This window comes from Drosophila bipectinata, chromosome 2L (genome assembly GCF_030179905.1).
Source record: "Drosophila bipectinata strain 14024-0381.07 chromosome 2L, DbipHiC1v2, whole genome shotgun sequence".
Lineage (NCBI taxonomy): Eukaryota > Metazoa > Arthropoda > Insecta > Diptera > Drosophilidae > Drosophila > Drosophila bipectinata.
The window spans coordinates 3,642,649-3,662,712 of record NC_091736.1 but is presented as its reverse complement, the minus strand read 5'-3'; the positions used below and the strand labels follow the sequence as shown (position 1 = coordinate 3,662,712).

Sequence of the window (20,064 nt, the reverse complement as noted above, 5' to 3'; positions counted from 1 at the left end):
TACATACGCTGTACTTAAATCAAAGCAAAGCTCTTTGAAGATATTAATTGTTGTGCTGTTAATTATTAAGTGATGAAAAATAAAATTTATTAAACGAATGATATTTGAATTATGGCGGTCTTTTTTTAGCTTATCGAAGCAGGCCCCTCTCTAAATAATCGGTATGGGGAAAATGTTATCGATATCGACAGCTAACTACGAAAGCGCGCAAAAACATTGCAATATCTTCTGCCTCTTATGGAATGGTGTAAATCTACAATCCTGCCACCATGGATTTAGTCAAGCGCAGCTTCATCCGCGCTTGCAAGAATCACAGCTATCTGTCCTTCCAAATGATCAGCCAAATCCTGACGCCGCTGTGTGAGACGCACAAAGTCAGGCAGCCCACAAGCAAGGAGGCAATCAAAGCGTTTGTTGGCGAAATAAACGACTCTATTAATAATCTTGGCCAGTCTTTGGTATTCGTCAAGTACAACATCGCGAGTGAGGAGTACCTGGTGTACTCCAAGACCGATGCGACGCCGGACACCGTTGTAAACACGGGACTGACCGCAGAGGAGTGCCAGTATTTCTCAAAGTTACTGGACCGGATTGCCTCACAAGAGGATTGTTGCATCCCGTGGAACGCAGCCTACAATGAAAACATGCACAGCAAGTCATTGCATAAAGGTCACATGCAGCAACTCCTGAAGAAGTGGTGCAATATGGGGTATTTTCAGGAGATTGACGACAGCTTCTACCTCGGGCCGCGCAGCCTCGTCGAACTCAGCTTCTACTTGAGCTCGAACTATTCGGAACATATAAAGAATTGCACGCTATGCAAGGGTCTGGTGATGTGGGACATCAGGTGTTCGTCTTGCCAGATCCAGTTCCATCGAGAATGTATACATAAGTACCTGCAGAAACGGGATATCTGCCCTTCCTGCAGCAACTTATGGACAACTCCCTTGCGTAGGTCCACTGATGCATCCTAGCCAGATCAAGGAAAAAAGTATGTTTTAAGATATAAAATTTCATTCCTGATAAATCCTTAAAATTAAGACAAATGTTCTATATGTAAAATAGAGCTTAAGAAATTAAAGATTATGTTACACACATATTGTGGTGCTAGACTAAGAGTTTCCTTTTATCCGATGATTACTGTGGGCCCCAATAACTGTTTTAATTCTCTCGAGGCTCCAATATCGGTGCTCAGGGTGAGCGTTGCAATAAAATGGCGAAAGAATCGCAGAACGAAATCAATTCTCGACGAGATGAGTGTTTGTTATAGTCCCGATAAACGTTCCAAAATGGACAAAAAGTCCCTCACCCCTTTCACAAAGGTGCGCCGCAAAAACTGGCAACAGGAGGCGGTCTTTAAGGTATACCTGCTCCTTGGCTACTAATAGAAACTGAACACTTTTATAATTTCGGTTTTATCAGAGTGATCGCCAAATCCCAGAGCATTCCTACTACGGTGAAAGGTTTATACCCAAGCGCTTTGACCGGGAGAATATGGATTTAAATCTAAAGTACATTGGAGAGCAAGAGGAGCGAGATATTCTGGAAACGGTAAGGATCATTGTTTGGATTGGCCAATATCCTAACCAGTACAATATCTCTCATTTTAATAGGGCGTCACGGTGACGGATAGTTACTGGCGGCAGAGCAGCTTCGTTTCCAATATGAATCACATTTTTAATATTCAGGACCGCCGCCTTTTACAGTTCAACAACCTGCAGGGTTCCAGGGTAAAAGGGGGTGCCAGCAGTTCCATAGATTCCGACTGGCCCTGTGATCCACGTGCGCGTCCCTACAGTATCCAGAATGCCACACACGAGATGCCCGGCATCTGCTACCCCATCGACAACAATATGATGGACTGGTCTGTTACCGATCAAGTGGCTATTTCCTCCAGCCAGGACATCATGCTGTGGCGCAACCTAGACGAGAAGACCATGGTTTTCAAGCTGGAGTCGCCGACATCGCTCAAGTACTCCCCAGATGGGAAGCATTTGGCCATCGGTTGCATGGACGGCAGCTATCCAGGTACAGATTTCGAAAACCCATTCGTTGACATCCACTAACTCCTTTGAAATCCATCAGTACTGGACTTCTGGGAGATAATGTCTGACATGGAGTTCTTGGTTACCTTTCGCAGATACTTTATGAAGTCCATGGGACACATTTGCTGTATCGAGTGGTCTCCCAACGGCGATGAGATCTTCTGTGGAACCAACTGCGGAGTGATTATTGTCCTCACCTATCCCAAACTAAAGTCCACGCAGATCCGCGAACACCGTCACCCCATTACCAAGATTAAGTTCGACCCAATCGGGAAGTACATTGCCTCCAGTGATACAAATGGAACTATTTTCATCTTCGATGCCTTTTCAAAGAAACGGTTGCTCAAGCTGGGCTGTAGATCTGCGGTTTTTGATTGGCATCCATGGACCGGCGAGGACTTGGTAATTGGTAAGAGTTTGATTAACTTTTTTAAATTTATTTAATTTTATTGAAATGAAAATCCCTTAGCTGAGCGTCGTCCTGCCTCAATATTTATATTTAACATGACGAGTAGAAAGTTTGTGGCTTCGTACAGACGAAAGGACGACAGGATCTTTATTAAGGCCGTTACATTTAGCAAGATCACGGGAGAGTTGCTGGTCAACATCATTCGAAAGGGTAAGATTGATGACATCCACATTAAAACTATATTTTCTAATGACCTCTCATATCTTTAGATAATAACATGAATCTGGTGTGTGAAATCCTGGTGCTTGCTTCGTTGAATCGAGTGGTTGACTTGTTGTCGCATCAAAGCCGCGGGACGTTGTTTTTGATGTGGAGTCCAGATGGAACCAATATAGCCACAGGTGGCCTTGACGAGACATTTTCCCTGTGGAATTTCATTCCCACGCACAAGAAATACGCCATACTCCGGAAACTTCAGAAGTCCAAAGAAAATTGTAGCTCTTTGTGCCTGTTTAAAGGTATGCGGTGACCTGTTAGGATTATTTTGTGTTCTTTAATGTGTAATAATCAATAGAAAATGTGTAATTTATATTTCAACCAATCGTGCTATTCAATTTATTTAATCAATTCATATTTCTTTCATAAAAATTTCATTGGATATTAACCTAATCGTTTTACAGTATGATGAAAATAAGAAAATATGCCAAGTTCTCGAAATTAATATTGGTCCTCTCCTCTGCTTATGCAAACATGGACTTATGAAAGTAAAATTCCATCGTTCCACCATGGTTACTGCTTTGAAATTTGGTTGCTAAACACTACTATATGCTATGCTAGATATATAAAAAAAGATTTTTGTAAAATCACGTTAATTCCATCTCATCTCATTGTTCGCTTCGAGTAGAGTTCGATTTGGCGGATTGATGCTGCAACTCCTGATGAAACAAGTACTCTGCACAGGCTTCGGCTTGCAGCCGGCGTTTCTGGTTTTGATGGGGCTGTATAAATATGCGATTTACTCCGTAGATTAGGGCAGTGGATCCAAGGCCAATGGCCATCAGACCGACAGTCGTCGATGCAAAATTCCTGAATCCATTAATGAAACTCATCTGGGGAAAAAAAGAGAAAAATACAGAAGCCAGTTAGTAAGAAACTCGGGAATGTCGCTGAATGGTATCCCACTTTGTCGGAGGTGTAGCTTCTGTTCCTGCAGGATCACCACCGTCTGTTTTCTTATCGTTTTTGTACTTTAGAATTAGTGGCTGCCAAATGTAGACTCCTCCCAGGACCCCAAGAGCCGTTACCACCATCAACTGCGGAACTGTAACACCTCGAGGACGACGAATTTGCATGGCACGGTCGTTGATTTAATTTAATTATTTATTTAACATTAAATGCGAAATTTTCTCAGCCGGTTACTGTTACATCAACGCATGGATGGGATTTTGGGGGAAACAGCTGACAAGAAAATTCGGTTCACCAACACTGGTTTCAGCAGGGTTGCCACACTTGGCCCCACTGTTGGGGGGTTTATTTAAATTTGAATTATTGATATATTAAACAAGCAATTAAATATCGATGTGCTGGGTGACTTGCAGACTTTGTAAGGAAAACTATGACGTCAAAAACTATATGCTAATCTACCAATATCAGGTTCTTGGAAAACAAAAAACCCAAACTAACGGGAAATGGGGAAAAAGAAACAGGATAGGGAACCCATTACAGTGCTCTGTCGTTAAATGGGAAAACATCTTAAAAAACCGTTAATTTGATTCTATTCCTTTCAAGAGATTTCTTTTAGGAATTCCGTGACGTTAGTAGGAAAGTATTTGTTTGTATGTGCATGTGTGTATGAAGCCCCCAAATGGGAGTCCCATCAAGAGCACGTCGAAGCCGGCTGCGACTGCGGCAGAACCGGAGACAGCGACTGAGGGCAGCTTTGAAACTGAAGCTGGTTTTTAAAATGGCCAGCCCGCTTGGCTCTTGAGTCACTCTCAGTTGGAACGGCGCGTCAAACGGTTATCGCTTGCTGGCGCTCTCCTGCGCCCTGCCCTTCCGCCCGACCGCTCCACCGCACCGCTCCACCGCTCCAAAGAATCTATTTAACAGTTGTTTTGCCTGCCTCCCAGAGACGACGACGACGACGGCGACAACGCAGAAGAAGAAGCAGCTAAACGAGAAGCAAACGCCAGAAGATCAAAGCAAGCAACAATGGGAATGATAAGCAGAAAATTGGCTGGGCTGCTGGTGGCGGTCATATTTTTGGCAGCCACCGAGGCCAACTCCATACCCACGACGCTAACGACGCCACAAGGCGTCTTTGAGACCCGAACGGACAAGGTGCCCAGCCTGAGCGGCACTGGTACTGGAGCTCTGCAAGGTGGTGGATCCTATGACGACATCGACACCTTCGTTCCATTCCGGAGCGACTCACACGATCCCTTCTCGTGGCATCTGCTCAAGACCGTGCTCCAAGACGGTTCAACGGCTGGAAAGAATGTCATCCTATCGCCGTTCTCCGTCAAGTTGGTGCTGGCTCTGCTGGCCGAGGCCGCCGGAGCCGGAACCCAAACCCAACGGGAACTGGCCAACACGCAGACCGATATCCGGTCGCAGAACAATGTGCGCGAGTTCTACCGCAAAACCCTCAACTCGTTCAAGAAGGAGAACCAGGTCCACGACACGCTCAGCGTCCGCACCAAGCTCTTCACGGACAGCTTCATCGAGACGCAGCAAAAGTTCACCGCCACCCTGAAGCACTTCTACGACAGCGAGGTGGAGGCTGTGGACTTCACCAAAGCGGATGCGGCAGCCGCCACCATCAACAACTGGGCCAAGAACATAACGGAGGGCCGGCTCCAGCAGATTGTTACTCCGGACAGCGTCCAAAGCAGCGTGATGCTGCTCACCAATCTGATCTACTTCAACGGCCTGTGGCGGAGACAGTTCGCCTCCACCTTCCAGGGACCCTTCTTCCGGACCAAGGACTCGCAGTCGCGGGCGGAATACATGGAGCAGACGGACTTCTTCTACTACACCAACTCTGAGAAGCTGCGGGCACAAATCCTGCGCCTCCCCTATAAGGGAAAGAACTCTATGTTTGTGCTGCTCCCGTATACCATCGATGGTATTCACGAGCTGGCCCAAACCCTGGAGAACGACGAGCTGAAGGGCGCCCAGTGGGCCATGGAGGAGGTCAAGGTGAAGGTGACCCTGCCCAAATTCCACTTTGAATTCCAGCAGAATCTAAAGGAGACACTGCGCAGCCTGGGTGTGCGTGAGATCTTCGAGAATACTGCATCCTTGCCGGGATTAACTCGCGGCGCTGACGTTGCTGGAAATGTCAAGGTCACTGATATCCTCCAGAAGGCCGGCATCGTGGTAAACGAAAAGGGTACTGAAGCCTACGCTGCCACCGTCGTGGAGATCGAGAACAAGTTCGGCGGCAGCACCACCATCGAGGAGTTCAACGTGAATCGTCCGTTTGTGTTCTTTATCGAGGAGGAGTCCACCGGCAATATAATGTTTGCCGGCAAAGTCCACAGTCCCGTCATGCAGTGAACTTATAAATAATATGCAATAAAAATTAGAGACGAAAGTATATATTCCCGATCTGGTTTTAATCTTGGAAGGGAATAATGGGGTCCCTCATCTAACTCATTTGTTTTTTTTAATCATTGAATGCCTCTGATCTTGACCTGCATTTTATAATAATAATCATGCGTGTGAGACCCGATTACCCCTCATCGTGGGGACTCATACTCCACTCCATTGGCTGATAAACTTAGGTGCTCTCTGGTACTGTCTATAGTTGATTTATTGTGTACACACAGTTATGCCTCCTCCGAGAGATGCAAATACCTTTAGAGACTTTGGGAATGTCCCACGTACGTAACGAATAACGATATCCAATGGGTGGAGCGCACACTTTCAGCCACAAATACAATGTATGAGTCAGGGAACTGAGAAGTTCTACGCCAAGAGCGTCTAAACTTTGGACCAGGAACTTGGTTTTTTACATAAACTATCTTGCATTATACCATCATACCTACGGAATCTTTGGATATATATCCTTGGGCTTGATATGATATCCAGAAATAACATCTTGAGGCTTGCCCCGACTGTTTGTATGCAACTGTGACGTACAAACACGGTGTGCAATGTTTGTAATCGAAAACCAGTTTACAAATAATACGTGAAAGTGCTCATAAAGTGCATATTTGCTCTGCTTTCGAGAATCACGACTCCTGACTCAACCCGGAGATAAATATACTCGTGCTGGCAAAGGGAATGTGAAGCTAATTGAAGCCAACTGACCTAAGGGACTACCTTGAGTCATCTCAACAACAGCTCTTGGATCTTTCTAGTAAAGATAATGGCGTATCATGTCCCTTGGGGCTATTCCCACTGAAAATCCCACTTACCTCGACCGCTGGGCATCATCGCAATGGTTGGTTGTTGAGCCTGCATCTGGGAGTTGCTATCCTGGCGGCGAATGTGCGAATGCTGCGATAGTACTTGTTGTGGCTGCTGGACGACTTGTTGCTGATAATGCGGCTTGAACTGCGTGGCAAAGTGAGGTTGACTGGCATCAGTGGCTTGGTAGTTTTGATTTTCGGTGAAACGCAAGTTTCCATCATTGGCGACGCGTCGGTGGTTGGTGTGCTGCCCTGTCATGAGATGGCCCACAGCCTGGTTGTTGTTGTTAGCGCCAGAGATCAGTGCTTGCAACAGCGCATTCGAGGAGGCATCCGGTCGACCATGACGCTGCTGTCCACGCGACTGCTGCGGCGGCTGTTGAGTGTTCTTAGCACTGGCATTGATCAGTTTGGAGGTCTGTTCCTCCAGCTTGCGCTTCATCACAGCATTTCGCATAATAACATTGGCATGCGCCTGCAGATCCTCCTGCGACAGTTGCTGCGGCGGCATCTGTTGCAATTGCTGCTGCTGCTGCTGCCTAGTGGCCAGGGTCTGCTGCACTATGGCCAGATTGTGGAGATTTTGTAGCTGGCTGGCAATCACAGTGCTCGATAGCATGTCCAACTGCTGCTGGTGCTGTTGCTGCTGCTGCTGGGTGTTGGTGAACTGCAGCACGGCTGTGATGGCCTCGCGATCCATATTGGAGAGGCGAGGATTGGCCAACTGCACCAATAGTCCGTGCTTAGATATTTCTCCTAAAAGACGATGTAATAAAGTAATAATAATGACTACATTATACGGCTCACCTTTGGTCAGACGTAGTAAAAGCATTTGAGTATCGGCCCTTCCTAAAATCGCCTTTAATTGCAAACCAGCCAAGAAGGCGGTCTGTTGTTGCTGTTGCTGGATTATCATATGTTGCTTTTGTTGTTGCTGCTGATACTGCTGCTGCTGAATGATGAAGTTGGAAATGGCATCATTGCCGGCAACAGCCGGTGGTTGGGTCTGAACCTGTGGCTTGGCCGCACTAAGGGATCCAATAAGTTTCTGGAAATTATCGGACTGTTTCATGGCAGATTCTCCCGCAGAAGACACGGAGTTGCGCCGCCACTTGGCCTCAAGTTGTTCCACTGACGGCATCTGATTCATGTTGCCCAGCGACTTGGGCTGCTCGGGATTGGTGGCATGACCCTGATTCATAGCCTGCTTGAAGAATTCATTAAGCGACGACGACGAAGTGTTCCTTTCACGGTCGAAAAATGACATGAATTTGGAATTGTTTGGCGGCGGCTGTGGCTGATTGGCATGATTGCTGTTCTCATACGCATTTTGATTTTGATTAAATTTATCAGCTTGATACGGGCGGAATGAGCCCGAGCGTTTGTCTTCTTTCAGTGGAGGCTGCTGCTCGCTGGCCAGCACCTTGTTCATGTTCTCCACATTCTGGTTGTTGTTGGTATCGTGTTTGGGGATGAACTTGTTACCAGATACCGAATCCGAGTGCGTCCACTTGTACTTGTTGGGTTCCATCTAGGATTAGGGATAATAAGGGTGTGATATATTGGATTATAAATGGTGAGCTTATACCAACCTTATGCTTTTGACCTTCCCTTTCGATCTTTCCAGCCGGCTGAGCTTTGTGACCCTCTTTGAGCATCTTTTCCTCCTCCTCGTCGAAACCGCACAACTCAATAGTGTCCAGCCTGGAGGTTGGACCACAGCTGAACCATTCTGGCTCCTCGCTCTGATTCCGATAGCGCCTGTGATGTTTTTCCTCGTTTTCACGGGACTTGGGCTTCGATACAACCAGAAATCCGGACATGACGCGCTTCACATAGTTCTCGTTGGCACGACTCAGATCTTCGCTGGACTCGTTCGAGCCCAGGGTATCGTTCTCGGAGCGGTTGTTCGACATGCCCATGATCGGGGTGTTTGGCCGTGCATTCATGTGGCGGTTGCTGCTAATATCGCCACTGTCGAAAAACTGATGAACTGTCATGTTGGTGCTGCTTTGGTGCTTTGAATTGGCATCATCATGATGAGCCTTTCCGTTGTGGTGCCCTGACATTGTACTATAGTCGTTATAGCCCCACTTGGAGTGATTAAAACGACCGCTTCCAATTCGTCTTTGATTGACAATAGCGGGATCCTAGACGTCAAAAAAAGTGTATGCATATAAGAATTTAAACTTGATCAAATTTATCGAAAAGCTGCGGAAAATGTCGATAGGCAACCTATCGCCCCTAGCTCATCACTAGCTCAACGGCAGGTGGTCTTTATGCCTCCCCCTCTCACTAATCAGCTGAGTGGGAGAGATAGGTAACAACATTTAATCAAAATAGCAGAGTACTTGGATCAAATATACATTAGTTGCCGCAGAGCAGAGCTGAGCGAGAAGAGCGGAAAGAGAGTGTCATCAGAATGCGGGAGAGAAATGCGGAAAATACGGTCTGCCCGACCAAGAAATTGGAACAGCAACAGCAACAGCCAAAGCGGGCATAATCGGAAAGCTGCCAGTTGACATTGTGCTAGCTCGTGGGCCGCCACGATTACGGACCTGCCGCGCCAATATTTGTAAACACAGTAGTCGCCATCCGATCGAAGCGATACGATCGCCAGGCTTTCGACACGATGCAGTTTGTGGCCAGTGGTAGGTGGAGCGTATGGAAAAACACCCAGAGGTCTCGTGAACAGGCGGTGTCATTAAAATCGACTTAAATTAAATAATTTTCCAGATAGCTTTTGAAGAAACTAATAAAGATTTCTTTAACATACTTTTACAGAACACCAACACCGCCGCCTTAATCCTTTGAATGGCCAGTGGGTCCTGGTATGCCCACACCGTACCCAACGCCCGTGGTCGGGCCAGCAGGAGAAACCGCAGAAGAACGAGGTCCCCGAATTCGATCCCAGCAATCCCCTCTGCCCCGGAGTGACACGCCCCAATGGAATTGTAAGCGGAAAGATAACATAACAATTAACAATAATATTAAACTGTACCCACTTTTTTAGGAAACACCCGCCTATGAAAGCACCTATGTTTTCGACAACGACTTTCCGGCCTTGGTGGAGTCAGTGCCCGTCCCGCCCAACGGTGACGACCCTTTGTTCCAGATCTCTCCGGCTCGGGGCAACTGCCGTGTGATGTGCTTTCATCCCAAATCGAATCTCACCTTGCCCACGATGAGTGCAGCGGAAATTGAGGTTGTTATCGACGAGTAAGTGGAGGATTTATGGCAGCTCAGATAACACTAGTAATAATACCCACTTTTATCTCGCGCCCCCTATCTAGATGGATCAGGCAGTTTAACGAGCTTAGTGCCACTTATGCCTGGGTTCAGATCTTTGAAAACAAGGGAGCTTCTATGGGCTGCTCCAACCCGCATCCCCACTGCCAAATCTGGTCCTGCTCGTTCCTGCCCACCGAACCGCAGATCAAGCAGGAGCGTCTGCGCGCCTACTACACCTACCAACTGAGCGACCTCTGCTGGCCGACTACGTGGAACGAGAACTGCAGCGGCGGGAGCGGATTGTGATTGAGAATCCAGATTGGCTGGTGGTGGTGCCCTTCTGGGCAACCTGGCCCTTCGAGACGATGCTCATATCGCGGAACAACAACAAGCGCATCAACGATCTAACTTTGGAGCAACGCCAAAATCTTGCCCTGACCATTAAGGAGCTGACTACCAAGTACGACAATCTGTTCCAGTGCTCCTTCCCGTACTCGATGGGCTGGCACGGTGCGCCCACCGGTCCAGAGCACGCCCACGCCTCCAGTGCCCACTCGACCCTGCACGCAGTCTACTATCCCCCACTGCTTCGCTCAGCCACAGTGCGCAAGTTCATGGTGGGCTTCGAGCTCCTGGCCATGGCGCAACGGGACCTGACACCCGAGCAGGCGGCTCAGCGGTTGCGGGAAGTGGATGGAACAAGGCACTATTCTGAGAAGTAGAACCTATTCTGCTAAAAAGATTTTATTAACTATAAACTATATTTTCTGTTAAAATTATTAGAGAAATAATATGAAATGCGACAAATAAATATTCTAGAATAACGCGTTAATGCTCGAGGGAATGATCAGGGAGATTGTCAATGACCTCTGGAGGTGAAGCAATGCAATCATTGATCTATCAGATAAGAGCGGGACTAATGCGGCGTTGGGTTACCCAATGAACACAAACAGTCGAAACCACAGATGGAGATGACTTAAGCCTCCAAAAGCATCATTACAAAATTTTAAAGACCTCATCGAGGTCGGAGGCTGGCATGTACTCACCTGGAATTCAGTTTGAAGCTGCGGTGGCTGACTCTGGATAATAGACTCGTCACTTATTAGCTGCGGCTTGTTCTTGTTCTTGTAGAAGGCTGGCATACACTCATTTCCGTTGGCATTGGAGTTATTCGTGTTGGTCCGAGGCCGGAAACGTGTGCCATCTGAAGTGCGCCATAGGTTCATGCGACGGAGACGCGCCTCCAACTCAATGTCGTCGCAGGTGGCAATGCGTGGCATCACAAAGCTCTCCTTGGATCGGTGCATTAGCGCGCTGAACATGCCGTTGCGAATGTCCAACAGGTTGGAGCGGGTGTAAAGCGTTTTGGGCTTGTCACTGCCAACGGAAGCATTGCGAGTCGTCTTAGGGCCTCGAAGGTTTCCTGGCTTGTGGCTAGGCGTGCCAGTTGTACGTTTCTGTTGTGCTAGACGTGGTTCGGGAACTACAACAGCTTTGGCTTGCTGCTTCTTTGGCGAATCGTGCTCCAGGTCGCAGCTGACGGCCGTGCAGGACAACATGCTGGTGGGTTGAGTGTAAGGGGTGGATGCCCGAGCGGAGAGTACCTGCAAGGCAAGACCCTCATCCTCGGCTGCGTACAGCGGTATTGCCTCGCGCGAAATGGCTCCTAAAATCCGATTTTGTTTGTCCAGCAAGCCCATGATTTTCAACCGCCTCTGAAGCTGCACTATCACAGCCGGTTTCTTGGTCGAGGGGTGCTCAATGAGGTCCATCGAAGTGGAGATCACCAAAGGAGCAGCATCGCCCATTCCGTTCGATTCTGGAAATCTAGCTAGCATTTCGATGGATTCCTTTTTAACGATCTCCTTCTTGCGATTGGACTATTGCGAAACAATAAAAATTTATTCAATATTTCTATAATTTTGAAGACTTGAATTTTTTGAAAACAAAAAACTATCTACAAGCCTAACGAACTAAAATATGATAAGAAGGACTCTACTTACTTCGTGACTTGCCTTTATGAAGCTTCCTATTGGCCTCCAGCTTGCTGATGGCCTTTTCGAGAGCATCCTTTAGCTTGACAGCCGGCAGCTTTAGATAGCCCAGGCCAGTAGACAGATAACCATTACCAGGGCAGCGGTGGCGGCGGGGGTGGGGCGCATGGATCCTCCCACTTCTCTGAAGTTAGCCTCGTCCTCGTCATCCTCCAACGGTAACTGAACCGGAACAGAAGTTTTGGCAGCCGGTGGCGGAGGAGCCTGTACAGGAGTCGGGGGCGGTGGTGGTGGCGGGTACGCACACTTTCCTTCCTCGCCCTTGGGGGTCAGCACCTCTTCCAGCTCATCCTTGGGCATGGAAAGTAGCTGATGGCTGGGTGCCGGGTTGGTGGCAATTTTCGGGGCGCCAGCGCCATTTTCTTGATCAGCTTCAGCCATTTGCATTGCACTTTATGCTATGTAAGAATTATAATCATGATGGGCATAATTGGCCAATCAAAGAGGGAATACTTACAAAGCTGTATTGGTTCTTGGTTAAAACTTAAAACGAAAACCTTTGATAAGATGGAAAAATTTAACTATTTCAAAAAGAACGAAATCACGTTTAACACAAGATCGATCATAAGATCCGTTATTCGGCTTTGGTACGATGAGACGGCAAGAACATTGGAAAATACCGCGAAAATATACCAGACCGAAGAGTGGAAAGCAGAAGAGGATGATCAGTTCAGCCAAAAATAGACGGAGAAAAGGATTTTAACAAAAATTTTTAAATGGCTTAATATGTTGACATATCAATGCTGAAATTTTAACCCTATACTGGAGGAATATGACAGCATAAGCCCCGCTTAAGTAGGCACAATATTCTGTTAGAATTTATTAGAAGCATAATACATTTAAGGGAAATCACATCCCAAAGACATTCCCTATACTTTATTTTATCCAATAGATTTTATTTTAAGTTTAAATGTTTGGCGGTAATTTAAATTGATTATATCGATTTTCTTGTGGATATGGCAGCACTGCCATGCCCATGTTCGAAACTAAGCGATGACATGAACCACAATACTAAAAACATTCCAATCAGAATGAACATTTTTTGAGGGATTTTTTAAATCTGCATTAAAAAATTAGTTCTTTTAATTAAAAAAAAAAGTTTAACATAAATGTTAAGGTAAAAATGTTTGTAAAAAAAAACGTAATTATCCACATGTTATTAGTTCCGATAGTACTGTAACTTCGATATTTTGGCCAAATCCAGGTCACGATATAAATAAATCATTTTTTTCCAATATCGATGTATCGATATTTTGATATACCAACCCTAGCTACACAAGCCAGCCGAAAAAGTTAAGAAAAATTGAAGAATTTATTTTGCAGACCATCGGTTTTATAGTTTGGTACTTGGATCAAGTATCGGATACTATATTCTTGCCAAACGGATGGCTGCCTAAAGTAGGTTGCCTGCTCGATGAGCGGCGTAAACAAATCGAAACCTAACCTAAATATTTATTTTTTCCGAAGTACAGAGACGCAGCGAAAGGTAATAGAAAACCCCAATAATGACTCAATATCTGCCGCCAAACTTGCTGGCGCTTTTCGCGGCGCGGGATCCCATCCCGTTTATGCCGCCGGTGGACAAGCTGCCGCATGAAAAAAAGTCTCGCGGCTACCTGGGAGTAGCCAACTTTATGACCGATTTCGAGGACCCTAAGGACACGCCGCTGCCTAAAACTGTGGAAACACGCCAGGAGCGACTGGAAAGAAGGCGGAAAGAGAAGGCCGAACAGGTGGCGTATAAGTTGGAGCGCGAGATTGCTTTATGGGACCCCACCGAGATAAAGAACGCGACTGAGGACCCCTTCCGTACGTTGTTTATCGCGCGAATCAACTACGACACGTCGGAGTCAAAGCTGCGACGTGAGTTCGAGTTTTACGGTCCCATTAAGAAGATAGTCCTGATCCACGACCAGGAATCAGGTAAGCCCAAGGGCTATGCCTTCATCGAATACGAGCACGAACGTGACATGCACGCCGCCTACAAGCACGCCGATGGTAAGAAGATCGATAGCAAGCGCGTCCTGGTTGACGTCGAGCGAGCCCGCACCGTTAAAGGCTGGCTGCCACGACGCCTGGGAGGCGGATTAGGAGGCACGCGTCGCGGAGGCAACGATGTCAACATAAAACACTCTGGTCGCGAGGATAACGAAAGGGAACGAGAGCGTTATCGGCTGGAGCGAGAACGAGAGGATCGTGAGGGCGCCAACAGAGGTAACGGCTTGGAGCCCCGGGGCGGACGTGGCGCTTTCCCCGAGCGGCGTCGTTCCCGCTCCCGAGATCGTCGAGACAGGGAGCGCGACCGCGGACGCGGCGCTGTGGCAGCCGGTAGGTCACGCAGTAGATCCCGCGAACGCAGAAAACGTCGTGCGGGCAGCCGCGACCGCGGCTACGAAGAATTCGATCGAAGGGACAGGCGTGACAGGGAACGGGAGCGAGATCGCGATCGGGATCGTGATCGCGAGCGTGAGAAGAAAAAGAAGCGCTCCAAGTCGCGGGAACGTGAGTCCTCCAGGGAAAGAAGGGAGCGCAAGCGAGAACGAAGGGATCGCGAGCGTGGCCCAGGAGCCGGCGGAGACATTAAGGAACGAAAGCCCGAGTTTCGTGAAATGGACATCATCAAGATCAAGGAGGAGCCAATCGACGATGGTTATCCCACTTACGATTACCAGAATGCGGCCATTAAGCGAGAGGTCGACGACGAAAACGAGGAGAAGTACAGGCCACCGCCTGCACACCACAACATGTTTAGTGTGCCACCGCCACCCATTTTGGGTCGTGGTGCTGCTACTGGTGCCAATCAAAATCCGAATCCCGACAACGGTCAGCAAAACACCGGTGACCAGAGCTGGTGGCGTCAATAGAGTTTTTTCATTATAGAGTCTTCTGCATTATTCAAGGTTATTAATTGTAAAAATCAGCCCATTGATCGAAGCAATCCGCGATGGATCCTTTAGTAATCATAAAACGCCGGCAAAAGGTTCCATTTTATACATCCAATTTGAAAGGTGCAGCCGCAAATTATAGCTGGCGACATTTTCAAGCCCTAGACAGCAGACGGCCGAACGCAGACTTTACTAATATGCGTAGCTTACAAAAAAATTTTAATTATTAAGTAAATCTTAACAAATGAATATTGAAAGAAAAGTAAGTAAAATAAAGCTAGCCCTTGACGTGTTTGTTTCCCCACCTTTGGTAAGGGGGTTAAAGGGAAGACGGAGAGTCTGGAGAGGAGCTAATGGAGTTCAAGCGCATTGGATGGTATGATCCCTTGGTGGTTCCTGGGACTCTTTCTTAATTACTTAAGTTAAGCTCAAAAACGAAACTTGACTCAAACCCTTGCACTAACCCGTGCCTTTTCTTTTCTCTATCTTTTTCCAGTTTTCAATCAATTGAAAATCTGACTAATGACTAGTGTGATATGAAAAGCATAAGTATTTAACTCAAAACCAAAAACCCCGAATCGAAACCATACGGAAAATAGTTCCGTAAGAATTCCATACAAAAAAAATTCCAAGTTCAATATTTAAAAGCCGCACCAGGTAAATTGGTCCAAGCACAAACCTCACTAATCCATGCGTCGTCTACCATTCTAGGACAGCTCTAGAATCGAGTCAGGGCTACTGATCCGACACTTCCCTCCTATTCTCCGCTCCGGGTTTCGTGGTGTTGTGTAAGTTGAATCGGGTATATTTTCAAAATACTTTTGAACCCCCTTCCTGGCGAGAGGCAGTGTAAGGTTTCCTCCTCCGGTAAGACTTTCAATCGCCGCCAGGGCGTAAGTGTAAGCGAGCTTTCCTCTGTTTGGTACACACTGCGAAATGCTCTGATGGTCTGTGAGAATCTACACATTATGTCAGTAATTAATTTACCATTTCGATCTTTTCATGTACGTTTGCGCTGGTTTTTCTCGTACAGAAGACGAAATCGCGGCGGAAACTCGCATTTGAAAAGAAAACTGCACCAAAGGTTTGATTTTGGTAACTGGTAACCACTACTGTTCAGGTCAAGTCCTCAGGGGTTTTAAAGTTTCCAAAAAAAAAAAAAAAACTAATTCACAATGACTGCTTACAAACTATCATAAGTTTTAGGTTTTTTTCCATTTTTTTTTTTTGGCTGAGAATTTTATTAATTAATAGGGTCCTCATGTATTTTATAAAATGATCATACAACTATATTACTTGGATATTTAACTGAGATGGCTTTTGCATCCTCAAACAACTGGAGTTTGAACAAATAAAATAATATTTAAAACTATACTCATTGTTTTAATTTAATTTAAAAAAAAAAAGGTAAATCAATAAAGTTTCTTTATTTTGACATTGACTTTTCGATGCGAGGGCTTTCAAAAAATATCCGAAGGTTCTTAAATGAACAAATCTAATTTAATTTGCATAATTTGAGCTGTCTTTAAGAGACTATCAAAAATATTATCTTTTTTCGAAAATTAAAAAAAGGTTACTTTAAGTAACAATTTATGAAAAAATTGTAAGCTATTTTATTATTAATATTTTTTAATAGAGATTACTTAGAGAAATTTGACTACACACAAATATTTCGATTAATAAAATTTATTTTAAATTAATTTTTAAAGACCAGCTCAAAAAGTGTGGCCATGTTTTAAAATGGCGAATATTTTTGATCATTTTCCAACACGGATAGCCCAAAACATCGATATATCGATTCCGGAAGCGACTTTTTACCCGCCTCTAGCGTGTGTGTAGTCAGAAGCAAAAAGAAGCCGCTTGGCGAAAATTTCAACAGCATAGCAGCATCGAGCATCAAAAACGCCAAGTAGGAATGTAAGTTTTGATCAAAACGTGTGTTTAGATATCTACCAGCGTCACAACAAACAATTTGCACAAACTTACGACTTATTTTCGATTCTTTCGCGACTTTTTTGCGCTACCTTTTTGTACAGCACGCCCGGCATCACCGCAAATTCTCTTTGGTTTCTGTGCACGGACTAACAAGCGAAAAAAAAACAACATGTCTGACGAAAAGAAAGGAGGCGAGACTGAGCACATCAATCTGAAAGTTCTGGGACAGGACAATGCTGTTGTCCAGTTTAAGATCAAGAAGCACACACCCTTGCGAAAGCTTATGAATGCCTACTGCGACCGGGCCGGTCTCTCCATGCAGGTGGTGCGCTTCCGCTTCGACGGCCAGCCCATTAACGAGAACGATACTCCGACCTCGCTGGAGATGGAGGAGGGCGACACCATTGAAGTATACCAACAGCAGACCGGTGGAGCTGTCTATTAATATACTTACTTAGTTAAGTTAGTTACTCCTTCTTTTATAACAACAACAAAAAAAAAAAAAACCCCCAAACTCAACATAAGAAAAAGTAAGAAGAATCCAACCAACCGGCGAACAGCATCATTGAAAGAATTCAATACGTTTAGTAAACAAGAGCTGATTTTGTCTACACAAAATCGCCAAAACAAAGATAAAACTATGGCATACAAAAAATGGGAAATAAAGCATTTTATAAACTATATGCGTCTTGTATTGGTTTCATTGTAAGATCCGGTGGCGCGAAATTCCCGCTTCCTATCCCTCGTTTCAGCCACTTACACACACACACACACACAGGTAGCACTTTGCAAAGGGGGGAAGAAAGCGTGCTTGTGTATGTGTAACTTGGTATACATACACAATCAGTCCAGCTGGACTTGCGGGAAGGGTACTGGGGTATGTGCCCAGGTAAATCTGCAAAGGCCCGTAAAACATAACCCTAAAGATCGAAATACAAAATTAGACATGACATCACTTGACGGAATGTTCTGGATTAAACACTGAATATGACCCATATTCTGAACATAACCTTAAAATTTACTAACACCAGCTAAGATATGCCATGTAGGCTCTAGACTTGGGAACTACATGGCGATTGTGTATGTATACCTTATTTTGGTTTTGTATGTATTGGTGAATAGAGGTACAGTCTCGTAGATAATTCTAATCTATAAAATCAATAGCTTCTCAACTTTCAAAATTATAAAAAAAAAAATATTGCAACCTTGGAATACGAAAGGTTCATTTTAGTGGGTCACCCTAATGTATCTCATTCTATCGCATACCATGCTAATTTCATAAAAAAAATTAAACTAAATTTTAAATAATTAGGACCAAATATGCATAATCCTTAAATCCACAAATTGAAGACAACTTCGATTCAGAACTTGACATTTTAGTAAAAGATAAAATTTTAACTTATAATATAAAATTCAGAAAATAATTTTAAAAAATTTGAAACATCCAGGTAATTGCTTTATTAACAGTTTTAAATATTTGAAATTTATTATCATCAACAAATAAAATATGTTTTGTATTTACATATTGCCATTTAGAAAAATGAAACGAAAGGCACCATTTCCCCGCTTATGATTACAGAATAAATAGAGGCTTAGACCCATTCCTTGGGGTTTCGTAGAACCTTTAATAGCTTGCTTTCCTCGGACTTGGGGCTAGGTTCGTGCATGTATTCCCACCGAGCATGCAGGGGAAGTGACATTAGAATGCTTTCATACCGGGCTCCGGGGGTGTAGAGCCCAAACTTGGTGCCCCGATCATAGATCAGGTTAAACTCCACATACCGACCTCGGCGAAGCAACTGCCATTGGCGCTCATTGGCACCGTACTCTCGGTTTTTGTTATTACGAACTAATGGCATATAAGACGGGATCACGGCCTTGGCGCAGCTGGACACAAACTTGAAGGCAGAGTCCTGATTGGGTGTGTCGATATCATCGAAAAAGATTCCGCCGATACCGCGGCTCTCATTTCGATGCTTGATGCGGAAATAGTCGTCGCACCATTTCTTAAAACGTGGATAGTAAGTAGAGTCGTGCTCGTCGCAGGCAGACTTGAGGGTCTGGTGAAAGTGGCAGGCGTCCTTCTCGGAAAGATAGTACGGTGTCAGGTCGGTACCGCCGCCAAACCACCATTGCTTCTCTCCCTTGGCCGTCTCTACCTCGAAGTATCGGTAGTTGAAGTGGATTGTGGGTACGTGCGGATTACGAGGATGGATGACGGCACTCACGCCGCTTGCATAGAACGGCAACTTCTTGTCTGAGTTTAATTTCTTGCCGCGGGCTCGCATCTGCTCGACAGCGGCCGGCGGTAGCCAGCCGGTGACCACAGAGATGTTGACGCCGGCTTTCTCAAAAACATCGCCGTCCTGCAGGACACACGTAATTCCGCCACCACCCTCCGCACGTTTCCACCGATCCACCGCGAAGCGCTGGCCACAGTTCTCCTCCGCCTCCAGAGCACGACAAAATTCTGCCTGAATCTCTAAAATCAACAGTTCCATGCGATGGCGCATGTTGTCCTTGTCCGCCAGAAGTTCCTTAGGATCTGTAATGGGTTCGGCCATGAACCGTGATGCATTAAGTGTCTGCTTGACCTTTGCATGGTCTTCTGCAGCCGCCGCATCGGCGTACGTGACAACTGAAAAGGTAGTTAGTCCCAGCCCGGTACCCAGGAGAAAGCCCCGTATGTGCTGGCCCTTGGATCGGCGAAGAAGCTGGAACGTACTCAGCGACGCCAAGGATATTGTGTGCCGCAATGCGTTCATTTTATATGTCGCCTACTTTAAATTTTAACTCAATGAAATTATGCTCCGTTCGAACGAAACTATTTGTTATCTTTTTTTTTTTTTTTAGCCGGCCTTTGAAGTTGCGTATTCGGTTATCGATGTATCGGCCCCAACCACAGTATTGACCGCCTAACAGAAAAATCTGAATATACCTCTTAAGAGTTTAGGTTTAAATAGAAATATTAGTATAAACAGTTTTAAAATAAATATATAGTAGTTATAATTATGCGATTATGTTTTAGTGTGAATAGAATTCCTCCATTCCATTCCCCCAAACCCCACCAAGAAGGAAACTTTATAG

General features: G+C 45.6%; 9 protein-coding genes across 10 annotated transcripts; 6 read left to right on the top strand and 3 right to left on the bottom strand.

The window, feature by feature from the left end:
- Nucleotides 1-173: 173 nt before the first annotated feature.
- On the top strand, nt 174-1,116 carry Nse1 (Non-SMC element 1). The gene has a single exon (XM_017240042.3). The coding sequence runs from the start codon at nt 270-272 to the stop codon at nt 972-974; it is 705 nt and encodes a 234-aa protein (XP_017095531.3). The 5' UTR covers nt 174-269; the 3' UTR covers nt 975-1,116.
- A 2-nt stretch (nt 1,117-1,118) lies between these two features.
- cort (Cdc20/fizzy protein cortex) lies at nt 1,119-3,051 on the top strand. Its single transcript, XM_017240034.3, has 6 exons — nt 1,119-1,361; nt 1,423-1,551; nt 1,614-2,028; nt 2,086-2,454; nt 2,515-2,664; nt 2,724-3,051. Exons 1-6 carry the CDS (start codon nt 1,134-1,136, stop codon nt 2,981-2,983), a joined length of 1,551 nt encoding a protein of 516 aa, XP_017095523.3. The 5' UTR covers nt 1,119-1,133; the 3' UTR covers nt 2,984-3,051.
- Nucleotides 3,040-3,778, bottom strand: LOC108124406 (uncharacterized). The gene is made up of 2 exons (XM_017240043.3): nt 3,637-3,778; nt 3,040-3,563 (listed from the first exon to the last, which is right to left on the bottom strand). The coding sequence occupies exon 2, from the start codon at nt 3,561-3,563 to the stop codon at nt 3,339-3,341; it is 225 nt and encodes a 74-aa protein (XP_017095532.3). The 5' UTR covers nt 3,637-3,778; the 3' UTR covers nt 3,040-3,338.
- Nucleotides 3,424-12,932, bottom strand: cup. Its single transcript, XM_070277547.1, is given in 10 exon segments — nt 3,424-3,563; nt 6,879-7,628; nt 7,680-8,403; nt 8,465-9,022; nt 11,150-11,983; nt 12,098-12,124; nt 12,126-12,236; nt 12,238-12,285; nt 12,287-12,555; nt 12,615-12,932. Coding segments are annotated over 9 exon segments (3,324 nt in total). The 5' UTR covers nt 12,545-12,555; nt 12,615-12,932; the 3' UTR covers nt 3,424-3,549.
- Spn27A (Serpin 27A) lies at nt 4,442-6,059 on the top strand. Its single transcript, XM_017240038.3, has one exon. The coding sequence runs from the start codon at nt 4,666-4,668 to the stop codon at nt 6,013-6,015; it is 1,350 nt and encodes a 449-aa protein (XP_017095527.2). The 5' UTR covers nt 4,442-4,665; the 3' UTR covers nt 6,016-6,059.
- Galt (Galactose-1-phosphate uridylyltransferase) lies at nt 9,178-10,935 on the top strand. The gene is given in 5 exon segments (XM_017240039.3): nt 9,178-9,523; nt 9,657-9,826; nt 9,886-10,091; nt 10,166-10,340; nt 10,343-10,935. Coding segments are annotated over 5 exon segments (1,053 nt in total). The 5' UTR covers nt 9,178-9,504; the 3' UTR covers nt 10,826-10,935.
- A 462-nt stretch (nt 12,933-13,394) lies between the features above and the next one.
- snRNP-U1-70K (small ribonucleoprotein particle U1 subunit 70K) lies at nt 13,395-15,330 on the top strand. Of its 2 annotated transcripts, none has more exons than XM_017240376.3 (2): nt 13,395-13,555; nt 13,625-15,330. In XM_017240376.3, the coding sequence occupies exon 2, from the start codon at nt 13,663-13,665 to the stop codon at nt 15,019-15,021; it is 1,359 nt and encodes a 452-aa protein (XP_017095865.2). In that variant the 5' UTR covers nt 13,395-13,555; nt 13,625-13,662; the 3' UTR covers nt 15,022-15,330. The 2 variants fall into 2 exon arrangements, with proteins under 2 accessions (XP_017095865.2, XP_017095866.2); XM_017240377.3 differs by having other exon boundaries at nt 13,398-13,555; nt 13,630-15,330.
- A 1,472-nt stretch (nt 15,331-16,802) lies between these two features.
- Nucleotides 16,803-17,658, top strand: Sumo (Small ubiquitin like modifier). The gene is made up of 2 exons (XM_017239930.3): nt 16,803-16,959; nt 17,079-17,658. The coding sequence occupies exon 2, from the start codon at nt 17,147-17,149 to the stop codon at nt 17,420-17,422; it is 276 nt and encodes a 91-aa protein (XP_017095419.1). The 5' UTR covers nt 16,803-16,959; nt 17,079-17,146; the 3' UTR covers nt 17,423-17,658.
- A 762-nt stretch (nt 17,659-18,420) lies between these two features.
- Nucleotides 18,421-19,840, bottom strand: Coprox (oxygen-dependent coproporphyrinogen-III oxidase). Its single transcript, XM_017239916.3, has one exon. The coding sequence runs from the start codon at nt 19,740-19,742 to the stop codon at nt 18,570-18,572; it is 1,173 nt and encodes a 390-aa protein (XP_017095405.1). The 5' UTR covers nt 19,743-19,840; the 3' UTR covers nt 18,421-18,569.
- Nucleotides 19,841-20,064: the final 224 nt, after the last annotated feature.

Coding starts and splice junctions, on each gene's coding strand:
- Nse1 (XM_017240042.3), top strand. CDS start 270: ATGGATTTAGTCAAGCGCAGCTTCATCCGCGCTTGCAAGAATCACAGC.
- cort (XM_017240034.3), top strand. CDS start 1,134: ATGATTACTGTGGGCCCCAATAACTGTTTTAATTCTCTCGAGGCTCCA. Junction 2,029..2,085: donor CATGGACGGCAGCTATCCAG/GTACAGATTTCG, acceptor GAAATCCATCAG/TACTGGACTTCTGGGAGATA. Junction 2,455..2,514: donor CGGCGAGGACTTGGTAATTG/GTAAGAGTTTGA, acceptor AAAATCCCTTAG/CTGAGCGTCGTCCTGCCTCA.
- LOC108124406 (XM_017240043.3), bottom strand. CDS start 3,563: ATGAGTTTCATTAATGGATTCAGGAATTTTGCATCGACGACTGTCGGT.
- Spn27A (XM_017240038.3), top strand. CDS start 4,666: ATGGGAATGATAAGCAGAAAATTGGCTGGGCTGCTGGTGGCGGTCATA.
- snRNP-U1-70K (XM_017240376.3), top strand. CDS start 13,663: ATGACTCAATATCTGCCGCCAAACTTGCTGGCGCTTTTCGCGGCGCGG.
- Sumo (XM_017239930.3), top strand. CDS start 17,147: ATGTCTGACGAAAAGAAAGGAGGCGAGACTGAGCACATCAATCTGAAA.
- Coprox (XM_017239916.3), bottom strand. CDS start 19,742: ATGAACGCATTGCGGCACACAATATCCTTGGCGTCGCTGAGTACGTTC.